This window comes from Ictidomys tridecemlineatus, chromosome 2, assembly GCF_052094955.1.
Source record: "Ictidomys tridecemlineatus isolate mIctTri1 chromosome 2, mIctTri1.hap1, whole genome shotgun sequence".
Taxonomy (NCBI): domain Eukaryota; kingdom Metazoa; phylum Chordata; class Mammalia; order Rodentia; family Sciuridae; genus Ictidomys; species Ictidomys tridecemlineatus.
In genome coordinates this window covers 46,255,019-46,274,734 of record NC_135478.1, presented here as the reverse complement: position 1 = coordinate 46,274,734, position 19,716 = coordinate 46,255,019, and the positions used below count along the sequence as shown (strand labels likewise).

Genomic DNA, 19,716 nt, shown 5'->3' with positions numbered 1-19,716 from the left:
CCCCTTCCCAAAATGTGTTAAAAGACCAGAGGAGGAGAAGCCCAGAAGGACCCTGGATTATGATGGACCGACTTCTCTTTGATGTATAGTCAACAACTTCGTATTAATTTCCTAGGGCTGTGGAAATGAAGTCCCACTAGCTGGGGTGGTATACAGAATAGAAATTTATTCTCATACAGTCCTGGACGCTAGGAATCTGAAATCAGGTGTTAGCAGGGCCATGTTCTCCTGAAGGTTCTAGAGAAATCCATTTCCTCCTGTCTTCCCGCTCCTAGACTCTAGTGCCCCTTAGCTTGTGGTAGCTTCTCTCCACTCTGCCTGTTTTCGGGTGGCCATCTTTCACGTACCTCTGTCTCCTCTCTCCTATAAAGAGACCAGTTACCCAGGTATGAGGTTGAGGACCCACCCTAAATCCCAGATGGTTTCATCTTGAGATCCTTAACTGTTACATCTGCAAATGACCCATTTCCAAATAGCATTCCATTCTGAAGTTCTAAGAGAGGATGAACTTCAAATCACTTCAACCCTTAGAAGAAAGAATAGGCCGGGTGTGGTGGCCTATGCCTCTAATCCCAGCAGCCTGGGAAGCTGAGGCAGGAGGATCGCCAGTTCCAAGCCAGCCTCGGCCACTAATTGAGGCCCTACGCCATTCAGCGAGACCCTGTCTAAGAATAGACCACAGCAATTTACTTATTCTTCCTGATGGCTCTTCCGACATTGGACATTCCAGCAAATCACTTGCAACTCCCTGCCTTCCAAGCCAGGACCCTGGAGGCCTATTTCTTCACCTCAGTCCTCAGTTTCAACTTGCTGATAAAATCTTTGGGGTTATTATATCTCTCCCAGGCCATTGAGCATCTTTCTCTGAGGCACCAGATGGCAGTGCAAATTGAGAAAGCAGTTGCCACCATCATGTCTGTCTTATAAAAAAACTTTCGTAAGAGAAACCAGTTCGTGATGAGAATTTCTAACCAATGATCCGGGGGTGCCTCTTCACGTCAACTTCTAATTTTCAGGAGGGAGGAAAGGGAGGGGACAGAGCACCTTGGTATGAGTGTGTGTTGGGATGGCCATGGTCAATGTTTGATCTGAGATGCTGACAGCGATCCATGGCAAGGGTCTTGTCACCAGGTCCTTTTTCCTCTTGCCAAGTTAACTTGCTGTTATTCGTTCCATGTTTTCAACAGAGATCCAAGGGCATTCTTCTGGGTGTGGTTGGCACAGATGTCCCAGTGAAAGAGCTGCTGAAGACCATCCCCAAATACAAGGTAACACACGACCTAACTAAGGAAATTAGAGCCACGAGGGGCCAGGAGCCTGCTGTCCACAGAAGTAAGGCTCCAAACTTCCCTTTAGAGTATGTTCTTGCCACCCTCATAACCAATTGCCTTGACCTTGGACCATCTGCAAAGTTACTTAACCAGTATTTTTGTTTAATTCAAATTGCCCCTATTTTTCCTTAGTACCTCCTTTAACCTCGTATTAACAAATCAATGTGAAATCATAAAACGTTGCTAGCCAAGAAGGGCAGCATTTCAGATCAAACATCAACCATGGCCACCGCAGCACACACTCTTGTATTTCCCTCATATACACATGGTATTGACGTGACCGGTTTGCTTTGCAAAGAGACAGCACAGAGTTCCTGGACCCCACGCAGAGAATTCTGTCAATTCCTTAATGGAGAAGGAAGGCAATCAACAAGGAGGAAGGAGCATCCCCTTAAGGTGGAATCCAGGCACTTAGGACTGCCCTAGGGCCCTCTAAGTATGGGTGTGGTTGGCACAGATGTCCCAGTATGGGGGTGTGAGAGGGGTCAGAGCACGACCCCCAGTGCTCATGGGAAGAGGTAGCACTGACTCAGGGACACTGGTTGAGAGCACATGTATTCCCTCCTCCCCCAGCACCAAGATGACCGGCTGGCCCATCCCCATCTGGGGCCCACTCATAGATTCGTGAGAGTTCCTTTTGCCTCCATTTGGAGAACGGCCAGGAATCTGGGATTGTGGGCTGCCAGGGGCTCCTTCCTAAGCCATCTTGCCTTATTTGCTGAGACCTGATTTCATCTCAGTAGTGAGGCCCATCCTCCTTTCTGGGCTTCAGGTAGAGGAAGACAGTGGCAACTCTGGAGATTTCCCAGATTTATTGTCGATGCAGGGGTAGGGACAACTCCCACAGACTCTTTGTTTTCCTTCTGTCAAACAGTGACAGCCAGCTTCATCTACTGAGACTTTTAAAGTTGGAGTTAAGTTACCAGATGCATGTAAGACTCCTGGTTGATCAAAACCTACATAATCCAGTGTTGGAAACAGTAGGTACCCAGAAACTAAAAGCCAGGGGTGGGGGGAGGGTAGACTTGGTTACCTTGAAAGACTGTAGACTCAACTTGTTTTGAGCCTGATAAATCAAGGAAGAATAAATATCATATGGAAACATTAACAATTACTTTGTGGGTCAGTTTTTTCAAAGCTTCCAATACCAGGCAATGTGCTAAGCTCTTTATAGCATTAGGTCTTCATAATAGGTAGGTATTATTTTACCCCCACCCCATTTTACAGCTAAAGAAACTAAGGCATAGAAATCTTCAATACCTTGCCAAGTTTTGCAGCTTGCAGGTGGAAAAGCCAGGCATGATTTTAGCCTCTAAAAACCCCGGTGCCACTAAGAAAAGTAAGAACATTAATAATCGTGATGGTTAGAACAATAGTTAAAAAGTGAAAATAAAATTATATCAATAGGTAAAATACCATAGAACATTTATCGAACTTCTTTCTGCAAAGTGGGGTGTTATCCAAAGTACTTTCTATGAATTATTCCCATTTGAATCCTTATTCCACTTCCATGAAGTGGGTGCCATTTGGTCTCCTTTTTATTTGAAGATACTTGAAATAACTTTTTTTAAACATTGCCCACCTAGTAAAAGATGAATGAAACAAAGCATACCAAGAGAATAGGGGAAGGTTCGCTACAGGAAATTAACCGGCAGGGTTTAAAATGCCAAGCACTTGAGTTTTACGCTTTTCCAAGGGCCAGGCTCGAAATCAGACCCAGAAATAGCCTGCATGGACCTAAGACATCTTTCCCTCCTCTGGTTACCGTGGAGAGCCTTGGGAAAGGTGTGCATGTCCACCAGGGATAACCAGGAGAGGAGAGCTCCAGGGAGCAGGGTTCGGTCTGGACCTTGCCCTTCTCATTAACACCTTGTAAAGATGAGTCAGTTCTTGGCTCTTGGGGTTTTCCCAGAAGATAGAATTCTTTCTTTCTCCCTCAACTTCATAGATTTTCCCACAAGCGATCAGACTTCCTGTAATTTTTATTAAGAATTCCAGACACCCCAGCAATAATTTCCAGACACCACGGCCTCTGTTACCATAACGAGCCATTTTATAATTGGGTTCACTTCATTAGCCCAAAGGCCCTCCTCTTGGAAGGGAAATGCTCCTTTCCTCGGGCTGGGGTCTGGGCGGCTCCCGGCCTCCAGGGGAGCGGGCTTCAGGTCCAGGGCCCATTTGGCAGCCCCCTGTGCTGGAAGGCCTTGTGTCCAATCTGTTCTCTATTACTCCACGGGACTGCACATGAGAATGGACAGGAAGACTGGCTCTATTTTGGATGAAACATCAGTTTGGGATTTCATCAACGTATTGATTTGTGGCCAAACCCGAGGGTTGGCCATTGTCATATTATGAGCTTTTTGATTCTGGGACACATTCATGCACAGAATGCATACAGAGGTTTGCAGAATTTCTCTTCTTAACACCTACATTAGATAACACCTCAGTGCCACCAACCCACAGTCAGAACATTCTGATGCCATTTTCTCAGAATGTTCTGGGAAGGATTTTAACTGGATGGTCTTAAATGTCAGCAAGACTCTCAGGTACAAGGTGGAGAAGGTCTGGCTCTGCATGTGCCGGAGCAGATCAGCTTCCTTGGCTTCCTTTTGGATGCTGACTTCCAGTTTGAACTTTCCAAGATGAAAGAGATCAGATTTGACTAACGTGATAAATGTCTACAATACATGCAGACTTTAACTGAGCACCTGCCACGTGCTTGCCATTGTGTTAGGGGCTGTAGACATCCAAGATGAAAGAAGTAGCTTACTTTTACAAAGAAGAGGTTTGTCCTTGAGTGCTTTTTAGAAACAAGCCGGAGGAAGGAAGAACTAGCTAGGGTTGGGAGGCAAGAAAGAAAGTCCAGCATTTTTATACATCAGGGTAAAGGTAGTAATGAGAATTTGTTCAGGGTTTTATGGGAATAAGGTATAGAAAGAAGAGAGCCGAGAGAGGGTCAGGAGAGTCTTTTCATGGAAGATGGATCTGGGGCTAAGCAGGTGGCATGGGTAAGAATGTGGGCAGCTGTGAGAACAGGTCTTGGTGGGAGAAGTAACTGCAGGTGGTGTCACTGCTGTGTGCCCTGAGAGGCAGTAGGGAGAGGCAGGCAGTTTGGTTACCGAGGTAAGGGACAGACTCCAGGGATACCCGATAGACAGACCCACAGAGTCTACCTGACATACAAAAGGGACTTTTGTGGGCTTTGCCCAGGTGAGCCTCATGGTCAGAGTTACTTAGTCTTTGAGGCAGGAAGAGGAGGGAGACCTATTGTAGAAATCAATTGAATTAATATTGTGGTGCCAGGGTCGGGGAGCAGGAGTGAATCTGAAGAATATCTAGAAGGAAAAAGCAGAAGCATTCAGTGGTTATTTGGATTAAGGGGTTGGAGATGAAAGAGCAAAAAGAGGCTAAGCATGATGCTCTAGTTTTTCACCTAGGGAATCTGGGTGAGTTGTAGGGCCAGCAACCGGACCAGAAGGGGGCCTCTGTCCTTCTGGGTGAGCCCAGGTGCCCAAGGGATAACCAGGAACAGAGCTCCAATACCCAGCAGGAGACAAGGGAGGCAGAAGAGATGAGGAGGTAACAGCCCATGGGTGACGGGAGGTAACAGCCCATGGGTGACGGGAGCTTCCAGGGGGAGTACAGAGTAAGGCAGAGGAAAGCCCTGGGGCCAGAAACTGAGGGAGAATGAGTTTCAGGAAGGGACAGAGAAGATCCTACAAGAGGAGAAGGGTGGGGCTGGAAGCTCAGGGATCAGTGTCAGGGAGGAAGATTCAGGGGAAAAAATGATGCTGTAGGGTTAGACAGTTAGGAGGCCCCTGGCCACTGTCGAGAGAGGAGTTTGGGTGGCATCTTGAGGGATGGCAGCGGGGCAAAGGCAGAGTGTAGTAGCTTGAGGCCTGCAAGGGTGATGAGGAAGCAGAGATGGAAGTGAGACAGCGAGTGGAGGACATGAGGCAGGAAGGTCGGCTCTTCTGCACTCCAGAGAGGGAACAGGGGAGCTCCACCTTGTAGAACTGGTGCTACGTTTGAGGCTTGTTCCCTTTTTTTTTCCTTTTCTCCTAGGGAAGTCCTATTTCACTTCCCTCCATCCCAACCTCTCCTCCATATATATTAAAATATATATTTTAGCCACATGGTAAGACCTTGCCCTCATGGAACTTGTCTTCTGCCAGAAGACGGTGGGTATTAAGCCATTGAAGACCTTGACTGATGCCTTGATAATACTTAAGATCAACCTCACGAATAATGGATTACTATCATTCTGATAAATGTTATACGAGAAAAGTACAGATCATGGGTGAGGATTCCACCTTCTCTCGAGACCCACCAGCAAAACAAGAGCCAAAGTCGCGAACAGAAGGACACACGGGATACTATAAGCTGACTGTAAAATGCCATTTGTTTGGTCTGATGATGAGGTTTGAATTTACCATCAAGTACCACCTTTACCTTGAATGGAAAAAGCCAAACTCTCAAAGAGTCCTTTTTGACCCTCCCGGCCCATATTAAACTAGAATATAATCATGGTAATTAATGCAGTGTTGACTGTGTCTGACATTTTTCCAAGAGACAAAGATGAAAAGAGACGATATACATCTCAAAGGATAGGAAATCTCTAGTTTATCTTTCACAGCATAATGAAATATACTTTTATCATTAGAGTCAAGTAGAATCTTATTAAGACTTGCCGTGCAAGGTAACTCCGGGAGAAAAAACGTCTGTCGCCCTTGACAACCACGTGCATGTTTGCTTTATGTAATGCAACGGAAACTTTTAATTGCCAGTGTTAAATTCTCTGAAGTTAATTTCACATCACCTTGACGTTAAGCTAACAAGCAGACAGGGTCACTCCTGGCTTTTAAACTCTGTTGTCTGGATCATTTAAATAGTATCATATCCAAGAATATGAGTGGCAGAGAATTTAAAGCAAAATAATAGTGAGGGCTCAGATTTACTCCTTGGGGGGAAAAAGAGAGAGAGAGAGAGAGAGAGAAATTTTTATTTTCTTCTCCCTTTAAACTGCTCTGGAAAAAGCGGGTTACATTTTCTTTTATTGGAGAGAGAGATCAGTATGGGTTTTATGCCAGAGGCCATTTTAATACATGAATGATTTGTAGGTAAATTTATTGTAGCCAATGGGTGCAGTCAACTGTGTAATAGAAATATTGTCAAAAAGCCGGGATTATTATTTAAATAAGTGCAGTGTTAAATTTGATTACATACTTTTTTAAGCTAATAAAACATTTCATTGCTCACAAACTATTTCCCATAGTCCCATTTAGTCAGAAAACATAAATTAAGTGAGGCTCTGCATAGAAAATTACCCAGGCTTTGTGAGGGTAGAAGCATGCAAGAAAGAGTTGGCAGTCACACAATTTAAAGACGAAAGGATATAAAGGGGTTGGCAGACTCCTATAGAGGCTGGTGGGGACACTTTTATCCTTGAAGAATTCCGGAAAATGACAGCCCAGGGGAGAGTGTGTTTGAGATGGCTCCTAAGGGTCTGGGATTTTAGGAAACCCAAAAGTGAGGCAGGGTGAGGACCCCTTCTTTATTTTTATGTAGAGAAAAAAATGCTGGATTGAAAAAAAGCGCTGTTCACTTTGGACCTAGGGTCTTTCCAGAAACATTAGCCAGTTGGTTGTTAACAAAAAAAAAAAAAAAGTAATTGTTTTTGTTTTAAATAAATCAAAATCAAGCCCTCGGATGCCAATGTGGGACTGTGACATTTTAAATTGTGCTATTTACGGAGCTTATCCTGTGACAGGTCTTCATTTCCACCAAATGTCAAGGATCAGTGCCTTGCATTCATTTTAATGAAATATTGTGCTGATAAGGGTTATGAATGCCAAGTTTAAGCTGTAAATTACTAAATGTCGGGCTGCTTTCTGCTTTGTGAATTCGCCAGGGAGCAAGCTAATGAAGGTTTCTCTCTCGCTTCCTCTTTACAGTTGGGGATTCACGGTTATGCCTTTGCAATCACAAATAATGGATATATCCTGACACATCCAGAACTCAGGCCTCTGGTAAGAGAAATACTCGTGTCTGCATTTCTTCCTTTTGTGATTTTACGAGACTTTCTTCAGTTCTACGATGATGGTGCTTTACGGCAATTTTCCCTTTAAAACTACACGATTCATAATTTTGTAAAGGTTAATAGTTTATAACTAGTATTTTGACACATGTCAATAACATAGGATAAGTATTTTCCCTATTATGTTTTTATCTATAAAGCCACATCTATCTAAGTGCATTTATGTATTTATTTCAATAATGATCTGTGAACATCTGGAAATTTTTGTTTAACCCTAGACAGCTTGAAATCCATTCATTATAGGTACTTTTTATACAATAAATGGACTCTCATACTCAAGCCTCAGACCCACTATTATAAGTCGAACTTAATACAACAAATTGGACCTCAGGATTCCTAAAAGTTCATTCCAAATTACATTGTTTAAACCCAATGACTCATCCATAGAAGCTATTTAACACCTTTTGTGTTGAAAGCAAGATGTTCTTCATTTCCTTCCTAAGTTATTGTGCCTAGTAGCATTGTTTGGTGACCTGGTATATAAACCACTTTCTTTCTCTCACATCTTTTTCAGTTTCTCTGGGAGCAGGGTTAGGCCAAATCTAGGTTAGCCCATGGCCAGCAATCCTGGCCCCTGGATAGAGACTCCCTAGATCCCTGAATGGAAGACAGTAGAGTGTCAGACAGTAGCTTGGCTTGTAGGGAAGGGGCCAGATCCACTGGAAGGATCTTCTCTGGACTCTGGAGGGACATTGGCAGCAAGGGTGCTATCGGCTTGCCATCCTGGGACTAGGTACAATATGTTGCAAAAAGGACATCCCTCTGGTTTTGTGTATGTGTATTTAATTTTAAAGAAGATCTAGAAGTATGAAGAGTAATACAGTGAACAGTGATTTAAAGAAGGTGTAAGTCGTTTTCTTTAGCAAACACACATATATGCGTGTTCATAAATGCACACATACTGTTCATCCTATGTCTTCCCCCCTTTCATCAGAATTAGAAAATAGCAGCAGAGCCTGCTATGCAAATATCTGTTGGCAAAGTGTCCTGGGGACCAATGCGCTTCTTGCTTGCATCATTGTTTAGAAACAGTTCATGTGAGAGCTCCATCATCATCCAACTTTGCTCTAATCGCGCTGGTATTAATGGAGTCATGACCACATCATGTGGATCCCATATGCATGCTTCCCGACGGGTCTTATGGTAACATTTAATTGCAACAGTCTTTTTTTTTTATCAGAAAAAGACTGAATTAACTCATTAGCTCATTTCAAATGTAACTTAGAATTATTTAAAAGTCTAATGGAAAGGACCGATGATTTTTAAATCACATTTAAATCTAAAGACATATTTGTATCTAAACAGCTTGGTACATGACCCATGTCTAGGCTGCCTTTTTGGAGTTGTTTAGGTGTTATGTGTTTGGTGAGCTAAGCATGGGCTCCCAGGCTTTTAAACTCCAAGTTGCAATGAAACCGAGTTAAAGAAATAATCAAACCTGAAGCTTCTCCAGTGAAGAATTGACTTCCTATTTATTGTCTTTTAAAGAGGGAATGAAATGGAACCAGATGTCAGAAGTCACCCAGGTAGCTCCCTCTCTCTGCAGCAATGGAAATGGTCAGCTGCCCCCTGGACAGCCTATTCACACTGTCTGTCTAGTCTTTGTATCTCCATCTTCTGGTCATGAAGCAAATGGCTTTTTATAGCTAGTCCAGCTGGTTTGCTTTCCAGAGTTGTGACGACTAAGGGGGTACTGAAAGGTCCCTTAAAAAGCAGGCCATTCAACTGATAGTAGAAATGCACATTCAAGTCATTTCAGTTCTTATTACTGTTCAAACACTGACCTGTGTGGCTTCACCAAAAATGGTACCCAGGGTCAAGGTGCCATATATGGGGAGGGGAGGCCCAAGAAAATGCCCCACATCTCACTAGTGAGATGACAGGATGAACCTGTTACAGTTGAACCATGACAAGGACATAAGGAATGGCCAGGCCAATAGACCATCTGTCCCATTCATCTGGACCCTGTCTCTGACTCTGAGCCACCAGGTGTTTAGGGAGAGGTATCAGCACAGGGGTTACATGAATTAGCCCACTTGAACATGATCAATAAGTGTAATTTGACTCTGTCCCAAGTTTTGCATTTTCCTCTTAAGCAAAAGACTTTAGCAAAGTGGAAGGAACTCAACTTTAATGTCACATTGGTCATCCTTAGTTTCTAGTTCTGATATATCCCTGCTCTATGACTTCAGGCAAGTTACACAGCCTCTCTGAGCTTCATTTGTCCCTGATAAACCTGCCATAATCAGAATGTATGTATCATTGCTTGGTTGTTAGAATAAATGGAATAACACAAGCCAAGAATCTGGGGTAGCAAAGCAGACCCCAAGACACCTTGGGGTCAGTGGTGGTTATTCCGGCACCTTGTGCGTGTGTTATCTTGGTTGTATTGAACTCTATTCAGTCACTCTAAAGCTTGGGAGGATGTGGTGGTGAAGGATGCTTAGGGGACCTCTAAAGGACACATTTGGATTTTTCAGTTGGTGTAGAGTGCTATAATAAGCATTGGCAAGGGCCTCATGGGTATGTGTGCATATACACACGTATGTAGATACAGAGTCTCTAGAGTCACATGGTTTGCCCTAAGCAAATAATCTTGGTCTCTTGTGACTTTGTCTAAGCCTGGCTTTCCCATATCTCGGTCTCAGGTGTGGTTCTATAATAATCTTGGCCCACTCTGGTCCATTAATAGACATCTGTACTATGGGAGCCTTGCTATGTGAAGAAAGAACTGGGTTTTTTGTTTGTTTTAGAATAATTAGAAGCCATAGAAACTGAAGAATGATGTTGATGCTTAAAGGTCAGTTTGCATTGGGCACAGTGACCCATGCCTATAATCCCAGTGGCTCAGGAGGCTGAGGCAGGAGGATTGCAAGTTCAAAGCCAGCCTCAGAAAAAGCAAGGCACTAAGCACCTCAGTGAGGCCCTGTCTCTAAATAAAATACAAAATAGGGCTGGTGATATAGCTCAGTGGTGGAGGGCCCCTGAGTTCAATCCCTGGTAGCAAAAAAAAAAAAAAAAAAAAAAAAAGACTCAGTTTGCGTGGATACTCCTCCAGGGCCTGGCATGGATGGACATGCTGTTAATTTGTACCTATATTCATCACTTATTTCTACTTTTCTGCTAATCCACTCAGCACCTGTTAGGGACTCAGAAGATAAACGATTAAAGGGCTCCTTCAGATTCTCTGTTTTTACTGTGTTATGGTTTGGATATGAGGTGTCCCCCAAAAGCTCATGTATGAGACAATGCAAGAAGGGTTAGAGGAGAAATGATTGGGTTGTGAAAGCTTTAACTCAATCAGTGAAATAATCACCTGATGGGATTAATTGGGTTGTCATTGAAGGCAGGTGGGGTGTGGCTGGAGGAGGTGGGGCATTGGAGGCGTGGCTTTGGGGTATATATTTGTATTTGGCTAGTAGAGATATCTCTCTTTTCTTTCTGATCACCATGTGAGCTGCTTCCCTCTGCCACATTCTTCCGCCATGTTGTTCAGCCTCACCTAAGAGATCTGAGGAAGAAAGCCAACTGTCTACAGACTGAGACCTCTGAAACTATAAGCCCTTAAATAAGCTTTTACTCCTCTACAATTGTGCTGCTCATGTCCTTTAGTCACAGCAGCAAAAAAAAAAAAAAAAAAAAAAAAAAAACTGACTAAAACACACTGTCACTTTGAGTTCTTCTGGAGGATGCTCGTGCCTTCTGGGCTTCCTTTAGGGTGGTATCTACAAGGGGGCATAAATCCACTCTGGCCAAACTCTGGAGCTCAGCTGTGAACAGCCAATTGCAGGCAGCTTCCCTGACTGGTCCAAGCAGGGAGTCTTCATTCAAGTCCTGCTTGCCTCTTCCATAGCCCAGCCATATAATCGAGTCCTTACTATCAACGGACGTTCCCCTTGGTTCATGCCAAGGCTGCCAGATTAGCACGGTGGGTGTGAGCATGGGGTTGCGGCCAGCCTGGGGAGGATGGAGCAAGCTCACTTCAAACAACTCCTGTTCCCTCTCCATCTGCCACTGAAGTTGTTTCTGCCCCTGCAGCCAGAGGAAAGAAGTGGGTTTCTCCGAAGCACAATACCAATATTTTTCTAATTTGTCCAATAAAAATCTTTCCCCCAAAACTTAATGTCTGGCTTGATTTCATCCAGTATTTTCTTTCGTCTTGTATGATTTGGGTGTGAATCATGAAGTGTCTCCAAAAACAGCTCAGACATGGGAACCTTACTCAGCAGACCCACTCGGGTTTAAACCGCGAAGTTGCTCAAGGACCACTTTCCCGGGGTAACCAGCCTCTCCATAGTCCTGCTCCAACTCTTTCCCAATCACTCTGTCCTTGCCACCAGTTTCTGACTTTCTGATAGATCCACCCGTGTCCATTCAATGAGCTATTGAATGTCCTGATGTGAGCAGTTCTGCGTTAGACTCGGGGCTGAGGCAGCTGAGCCCTTTTCTGGTGGGCTAGGAAGCCCTTCCATGGATGGGGGCTGGCGCTTTTTCTCTGCATGGGGAATGGAACCTTAGCATAGCAAGTGGCATCGAAGTTATACCTCAAGGAAAGCTTCTTATATAGTTGTTTGGGTCAGTTTTTTTTTTTAATTTGTTATGTATGACAACATAATGGATTACAATTCATAGTACACATATAGTGCATAATTTTTCATTTCTCTGGTTGTTCACAAAGTAGAGTCACACCATTCATGTCTTCATGCATGTACTTAGGGGAATGATGTCCATCTCATTCCACCGTCTTTCCTACCCCCATTTCTCCTCCCTTGCCCTCCCTCCCCCTTTCCCCTTTGCCCTGTCTAGAGTTCATCTAATCCTCTCATGCCCCCCCACCACCACATTATGAATCAGCATCTTTAAATCAGAGAGAACATTTGGCATTTGGTTTTTGGGGATTGGCTAACTTCACCTAGCATGATATTCTCGAACTCCATCCATTTACCTGCAAAGGCCATGAATTTATTCTCTTTTCATGCTGAATAATATTCCATTGTGTATATATACCAGAGTTTCCCTATCCATTCATCCACTGAAGGGCATCTAGGTTGGTTCCATAGTTTAGCTATTGTGAATTGTGCTGCTATAAACATTGATATGGCTGTGTCTCTGTAGTAAACTGTTTTTTAGTCCTTTGGGTATAGACTGAAGAGTGGGACAGCTGGGTCAAATGGTGGTTCCATTCCCAGTTTTCCAAGGATTCTCCATACTGCTTTCCATATTGGCTGCACCAATTTGCAGTCCCACCAACAATGTGAGTGTGCCTTTTCCCCCCACATCCTCACCAACACTTATTATTGTTTGTAGTCTTAATAGCTGCATTCTGACTGGAGTGAGATGAAATCTTAGAGTAGTTTTGATCTGTATTTCAAAAATATGGAACGCTTGAGGAATTTGTGTGTCATCCTTGCACGAGGGCCATGCCAATCTTCTCTGTTTCTTTCAATTTTAGTATATGTGCTGCTGAAGCGAGCATTTAGCTTTTTTGCTGCTGTGACTAACAGGATCTGACCAGCACAATTAGAGAGGAGAAAAGGTTCATTTGAGGGCTCACAGTTTCAGGGGTCTTAGACCATAGAAGGCCGGTTCCATTCCTCAGGGCTCTTGAGGTGAGGCTGAACATTATGGCAGGACAGTGTGATGGAGGGAAGCAGCTCACATCATGATCAGGAAGCAGAGAGAGAGAGACTCCACTTGCCAGATAACAAATATATACCCCAAAGCCATGCCCCAATTCCCACCTCCTCTAGCCACACCCTACTACTTCAGTTATCCCTTAGTTAATCCCTGTTGAGGGATTAAATCACTGATTGGGTTAAGACTCTTACTCCCCAATCATTTCTTCTCTGAACTTTCTTGCATTGTCTCACACATGAGCTTTTGGGGGGCACCTCACATCCAAACCATTAACAGTAGTTATGACGCACCTGGAAATTTTTTCTTCATCTGTACCATTCTCTAATAGTCAGGCTAAAGATATTTCAGGGTATGGTGACTGTGTACATCTCATTTTCTTGGTCTTTGTTTATCCTTCATCTCTTGGAGCGCTATGAATTTTTCAAAGGAGCCCTGAATGTGTCTTTTTCTTTTGCCCAACAGGGCATGGGGTAGTGGTGGGGAGGACTAGGAAGGTGCCACTTTTAGCATGACCTACATTTTTGTTTGTTTGATGTTCTATCTGCCCCTCCCTTTTACAACAAAAAGACATCTACATTGAGGTCTTTCCCAACAAGGAGGCCAGAAACGTGGACCTGGTCAAACTCCCCAGGAGAATCCCTTCCAGCTGTCACAGGGTTCCACTAGGATCCTTGGACAGTCAAAATCTAGGACTCATTTCCACAAAGCCCACATTGAAATCTGCCCAAAACTGTCTTTTCTGTGCCTGCAAGTCCAGGAGACAGGGAGAGATGCTGGAGGGATTCCATTTGAAATGAAAGTCTGACAGTCACATGGGCCACTGTGTGATGAGATGAGAGGTGACAATGATGGCGAGGGGATTTACATTCCTTCTTTTGACATTCATTGAATGTTCACTTTGCTCTGGGCCTGGGCAGGCTGCCCACAGAGGTTATATAGATGTGCCCCCAAAGAAGTCAAAAACGAAAGGAATGCATAAGATAAGAGTTTAAGGAAATGCATTCCCCCCCCCCCGTCACTGTTGTGGATCTTGGTATGTTTTTCAAGCCTTCCTTGACCCCTTTACATGGGACAGCCACTGAGTGTTGTCCATATTTTAATGCTTTGTGTCATTAACTAATGGAAACCTAGGTTGCAGGTGCCTCAGAAAAGTCCAGAGGCTCAGGGAAGGACAGAGGGAAGGGAGGCATGGGAGGAGCCCCATCTAGGAGGCAGCTCAGATAACTGTGAGTGCCAAGCTAAGGACTTGGGATGCTCCAAGCAAGGTCAGTATGTTACAGACAGGAAGCCGAAGCACAGAATGAAAATGTGACCTCTATAAATCCCACAGCTGTAAAATACCAGAACCAGGAGCCCTCACCCAGATCTGTTGAGACGTCTTAAATTCACTCTGCTCTGCTGGCTCTTTAGAAAGTGGGAGGGAGAGTGGTGGAAGGGTGGGGGCCACCCATATGCCTGGTCTGTGCAGCCATATGGCTGAGGACCAGGACAATCCTAGGATGGTTATAGTTAGAATCTGTCTAGACTCAGCACTGTCCAGTGAGAACACAGTGGAAGCCACAAACTTGAGCTGCCTGTGTAATTTAAAAATTTCCTAGTAGCCACATCTAAAAGAGTGAAAAAAAAAAACAGGTGAAATTGAGTTTAAGAATATATTTTATTCTGTATAAAATATTGGTGTACAAAATATTGGTGCTTCAAAATATAATCACTATACAAATTATTAATATGATATTTTACTCTTTTTTTTATGTGTACCAAATATTGAACCCAGTGACATTTAACCGGTAAACTACATCTCCGGACCTTTTTTATAGTTTATTTAGAGACGGTGTCTCGCCAAGTTGCTGAGGCTGGCTTTGAACTCGAAATCCTCCTGCCTCAGCCTCCCGAGCTACTGGGATTCAGGTGTGCACCATGCCTGACTGATATTTTGCATTTCTTTCATACCAATCTTTGAAGTCTGGTGGAAATACATCAACTCAGACTAGTGTTTCAGATTCTCAGGTGCCACATGTGGCTGTGCTCTATGTAAGGGACAACACAGGTCTAGATTGTGACCAGACACTTTGGATCTTTCCAGATAAAATAGATAACAGGACCTCTTTTTTCCTTAAAGTGGAGTAGGATTAACTCTACCAACACCACTGCTGCCCCGTCACTTATGTTATCCCAGAAGTCTGTACTAACAGTCTGCGGTCAGTCAACCTCCTCCTCTGTGGCTACTGCCCCCTGCCATGCTGTGGCCTCTCCAGCCTCAAGGGATAGAATGAGAGGTTGTCTCCAATTGAAGTGAAACTGGTCTCATGACCAAGGCAGATGGGCTTCCAAGTTTGACTGGGAAGCTCGGGCCACCTCAGTCATGTGGGTTCATATATAAAGCAGATTTGTCTTTTTATTTATTTATTTATTTATTGGACAGGGGATTGAACTCAGGGATGTTTAACCACTGAGCCACATCCCCAACCTTTTTTTTTTTTTTGCATTTTTATGTAGAGACAGGGTCTCCCTGAGTTGCTTAGGGCTTTGCTAAGTTGTTAAGGCTGGCTTTGAAATTGTGATCCTCCTGCCTCAGCCTCTGAAGCCTCTGGGATTACAGACGTGCACCACCACTCCTGGCCAGGTTCAACTCTTAAACAAACTGTATACCTCAGAGGCCAACAGGTGGGAAGCATTAGCCAGGGGAAGCCTGAGTTCTCAGGTCCTCTAGAACAGGATCCTCAGGCATCAAAGCCATGTCTGACGTTCAGGAAAACTCAAGCCAACACTCTAACAAGGCCAAATTCTGCAGATAATGGCGTCATCTTCCTAACCCGTTGGAGCATCTACCTATGCCTCTGGAACTCAGTACTGCTGTTCCAGCCACCACTGACCCTTCTCTACATCGCTCCTTGATTGCCCCTATATATTAATTCTGCTTCTTTGTTCTTGTACATATCTTTGATCTTTGTTTTTCTGTGCCCTGTTTGCTACATTGGTTATGGATAGGCTCTGTAGAAGATTATCAAATACATTGATTGACACATGGACATGCTGATCAATGGAAATACACTCATACCATGCTTCAGTCCTCTCATGTGGCACTAAGTTCACATTCCCATGGGTCTATGTAAATATATGTAGAATCATAATCAGAGAGTGCTTATCAAACACAAGGTTAAGTAGGAATTTAAAAGGTAGGGGCACTGTCTGAATTCTTGCCTAATCAAGGTGACTTAGTTTGAACAGTGGGTCATGTGAACAGATTCTATAGAATTAAAAAAAATTTTTTTTTTGTTTTAGACTTGAGGTCTGAATGAGATCTTTATATAATTATGATATCCTCCACGGTGGCCCTTTTGTCCCCTTTCTCAGCTGTCTCCTGCTTCAAATACTTGTGCTGGCTCTCCTCTAGCAGATGCACCATGACTGCATTTTGCTTGTCTTTTCCCAGCTCAATTGTCACCTCAGAGTAGCGATGCTCTATCCTCATCACTCTGGCATGTCCCCTGCTATAGTTTCCTTGGGTCACTCATCCCTCCTAGGTGCTTAACTTCTCCCTGTTACACGCTGTAGGACTTCACTATGTAAAGCAGGTAATCAGTAAATACTAGAATTATTTCAATGGTGTTTCCTGGACCTGGCGATTAGAGCCTGGGTGCCAAGTTCCTCCCATACATAAGAGGTGCAGGTGCCACCCATTCTTTCATCAAAGATATATGGAGCTCTTGCTATGTCAGGGGCTCCTTTGTTTCTGTCCCCCTCCCTGCCTGCCACCCTCCTGCTTGCCTGCAAACATTCATCAGGTGGTTCCTTGCCTCAAGCACGGTACTAGCTAATGGAGACCTACAGGCAGGTAGAGGAAGTCTCTGTTTAAAAGAAGCTCATTGCACAAAGCCAGCCTCCTTGCCCTCAGCAATCAGGTTGCTAATGAACTGAAGGAAACTGCCCAGTAGGTGGCGCACAGGTACCGCCACGCGCGGGTCCCGGGCAGCCAGCCGGCGACTGGCCAGCCCTCATGCAGCCTCAGAACAACGGCCCAGGTGACCCTGCCTAGGCCTGATCTGAATCCATCTCGTTGTTTAAAAGAATTAAGTGATATTTAATAAGTGTATCTTCTCAGGGGAGTGTGTTCTCTGAGGAAAAATAAATAAGATGGTGTGACCCCATTGGAGCGAGCCTGTAACTTTTAAAATACATCATCTAGCAAAGAGCCCTGAATGCAGCCTTCTTGCTGAAATTGTTGACAGCACTGTGTGAACTGCCCAGTTTGGACCCTTGAGTGACAGCATGTCAGCTCTGGGAAGGGAAGTGACACCCCTGTTCTTGAGGACTAGGGAAGTCAGTAGGTGCTTGGAATTCTGTCAGCAGTATGTATGTTGGGTTCTGCAAACCTCAGAAAGCCATGCCTCTGTGTTTTGTGAGGAGGGGTGTGCTTGGACACTCTGGGAATAATAGATGGACTAGGAGAGCCAGTTCCACACATTCAGTGTACTTTACTGATATCCTCTCGGTAGGGACATGGTGTGTAGGGGATCAGCAATGACAATGTATTTGCTACCTATGGTGTTAAGGGACTGGCTCTGTGCTGAGCACCCTACCATGCTATTTCTTGTATGTTGTCATAGCATCCTGTATGTGAGTGCTTATCTGATCCATAGACGATATGTGTTTTAATTAAATTAAATAGGTAAATGTATAAAGGAAGGGGGAGAAAAAGTCCCTGATGCTTTAGTCAATGAATGTGTTTGTCATAAAATAGATGTGGGCCATTCTTCACCAAAAAAAAAAAAAAAAAAAAAAAAAAAGAAAAGAAAAAGAAAGGAAGGAAGGAAGACACTGACAAAGTGGTTTTTCATGTAATTTAACTTATTAACTTATTCAGTGGAAAGAAGTTGCCCTCGTTCTGTGTTCTCAGGCTCCCCGAGGACGTGCCTCTGAGGTGGGGCCTCCCTCAGCCTCTGCAAACCTCTCCCCTTGCTCCTGGATCTTGATTTGCATGCAACATGGGGTGCAGCTCCTCAATCTGACTGTGGGCGGGGTTTGTGGGGACACCCACAAGAAATGGAGAGAGGATGAGGGTTAGGACAATGTATTCATCCTGGTGTCCTCTGGGACAGGCTGCTCCCAACCTAAAGTCACATAAGCCTGCCTGTCTCTGTGGCCTTCTTGCTCTGGTTCACGCATCTGCTCCTCCTCTGTCCCTTCCTGCAGAGTGGGAGTAAAGGTCCCCACTGTGTCCACCTTCGGGGTACTGCACCATTTCTGTAGTTTTCTACATCCTACCCACAACTTCACGTTGGCTTCTATATTAAATCCTCCTCAATTAACCAGCTTGACTGTGCCATGAACTTCCTGCTGGGGTCTTGACTAAAACCAAGGTAGGAGGAGATGGGAGGTTTATTTCTCTTAAGTCATTACTCTGCCAGGAAAGGAAGAGAGCACGAAGAAAGAAAGAAGGGAGGATGGAAGGAAAGGGAAAATGGAAAGAGGGAGTTCCTTTGCTTATTCATTGAATAATTCATTTATTTGCAGCCATCGTAGTAACAGTGGAGAATTTCCATATACCCTTCCAATACATTCCTCTTTTGTTCAGTGATTAAGAGTTGGTATCTATTTACAACCAAAACAACCCGACAGATTCAGCGACGGAATCCCACAGTCTGGGAACCACTGCTGGGCATGACTGTGATCCCTCCACTCAGGAAGCTCACAGCCTCACATCCCCAACCCACTCCTTTTCTGCAAAAATCTCTTCCCCTTGATCCCCTGCCTGGCCCTACGTCAGCCCCAGAGAAATATGCTCCTGTCCCACCAGGATTCTCACTCCAGCCTTTGAATTTGGGCTCCCTAGTACATTGCAGAACTATCGTGACACATCTGGTCTTTCCCCGTGCTGCAAGGAACCTGTAGATGCAGGTCAGATTGCATTTTGCTCACCCTTGCATATCCAGGGCCTGGTGCAAAGGAGGTACAATGACAGATGAATGGGGAGAAAAGACCCACTTATGAAAATTGAAATACCATGAAATACCATGTTATCAGGCTTCATGGGTGGAAGTACTGGCAAGAAGTAGAATTTATAAAAGCACTTGTTGTCTAACTGTGCACCATGTGGCTTGGGAACCCTGCTGCATGCTGGTTTACCTCCTATAAGCTTGAGGTCATGTCTTCTGACACAGTCTAGCATACTTGGGAACACAGACAGGGGACCTGGATGAGTAAATTGCTCATTTCCTTTTTGTGTGTGTGTGTGTGTGTGTGTGTGTGTGTGTGTGTGTGTCAGGGATTGAACCCAGGGACCCTTTAGCACTGAGCCACATCCCCAGCCCTTTTTTTGTATTTTATTTTGAGACAGGGTCTCACTGAGTTGCTTAGAGTCTCACTGTTGCTGAGGCTGCCTTTGAACTCATGATCCTCCTGCCCCAGCCCCCTGAGCCACTGGGATTACAGGTGTGCGCCACTGCACCTGTTATGTTATTTTTTTTAAGTTCATAAATAAATGGATAAATAAAAAGCATGACATACTGTGGATAAGCTCTCCAAAAGGATATGAGAAAACACAAAGTAAGAAGTGGCAATTCCTGTAGTTGAATATTCAGGTTTAAACTGAGCCCTGAGGGACGAGAAAAAAAAAATCTCTGTGCAGATTATGGAGACTGGTCCAGGCTG

The 19,716-nt window shown here is 44.3% G+C and overlaps 1 protein-coding gene and 1 non-coding gene across 6 annotated transcripts in view; one reads left to right on the top strand and one right to left on the bottom strand.

Annotated features, from left to right (window-relative positions):
- Nucleotides 1-19,716, top strand: part of Cacna2d3 (calcium voltage-gated channel auxiliary subunit alpha2delta 3) — an 873,532-nt gene that overhangs the window by 639,662 nt on the left and 214,154 nt on the right. For all 5 annotated transcript variants that reach the window (XM_078038406.1, XM_078038403.1, XM_078038405.1 and 2 more), the window contains 2 exons: nucleotides 1,188-1,268; nucleotides 7,286-7,360. In XM_078038406.1, coding sequence (XP_077894532.1) covers nucleotides 1,188-1,268; nucleotides 7,286-7,360 — 156 coding nt within the window. The remainder of the gene's footprint in view (nucleotides 1-1,187; nucleotides 1,269-7,285; nucleotides 7,361-19,716) is intronic.
- LOC120892061 (U6 spliceosomal RNA) lies at nucleotides 12,799-12,904 on the bottom strand. The gene has a single exon (XR_005736732.1). It is a non-coding gene; the product is annotated as a U6 spliceosomal RNA (small nuclear RNA).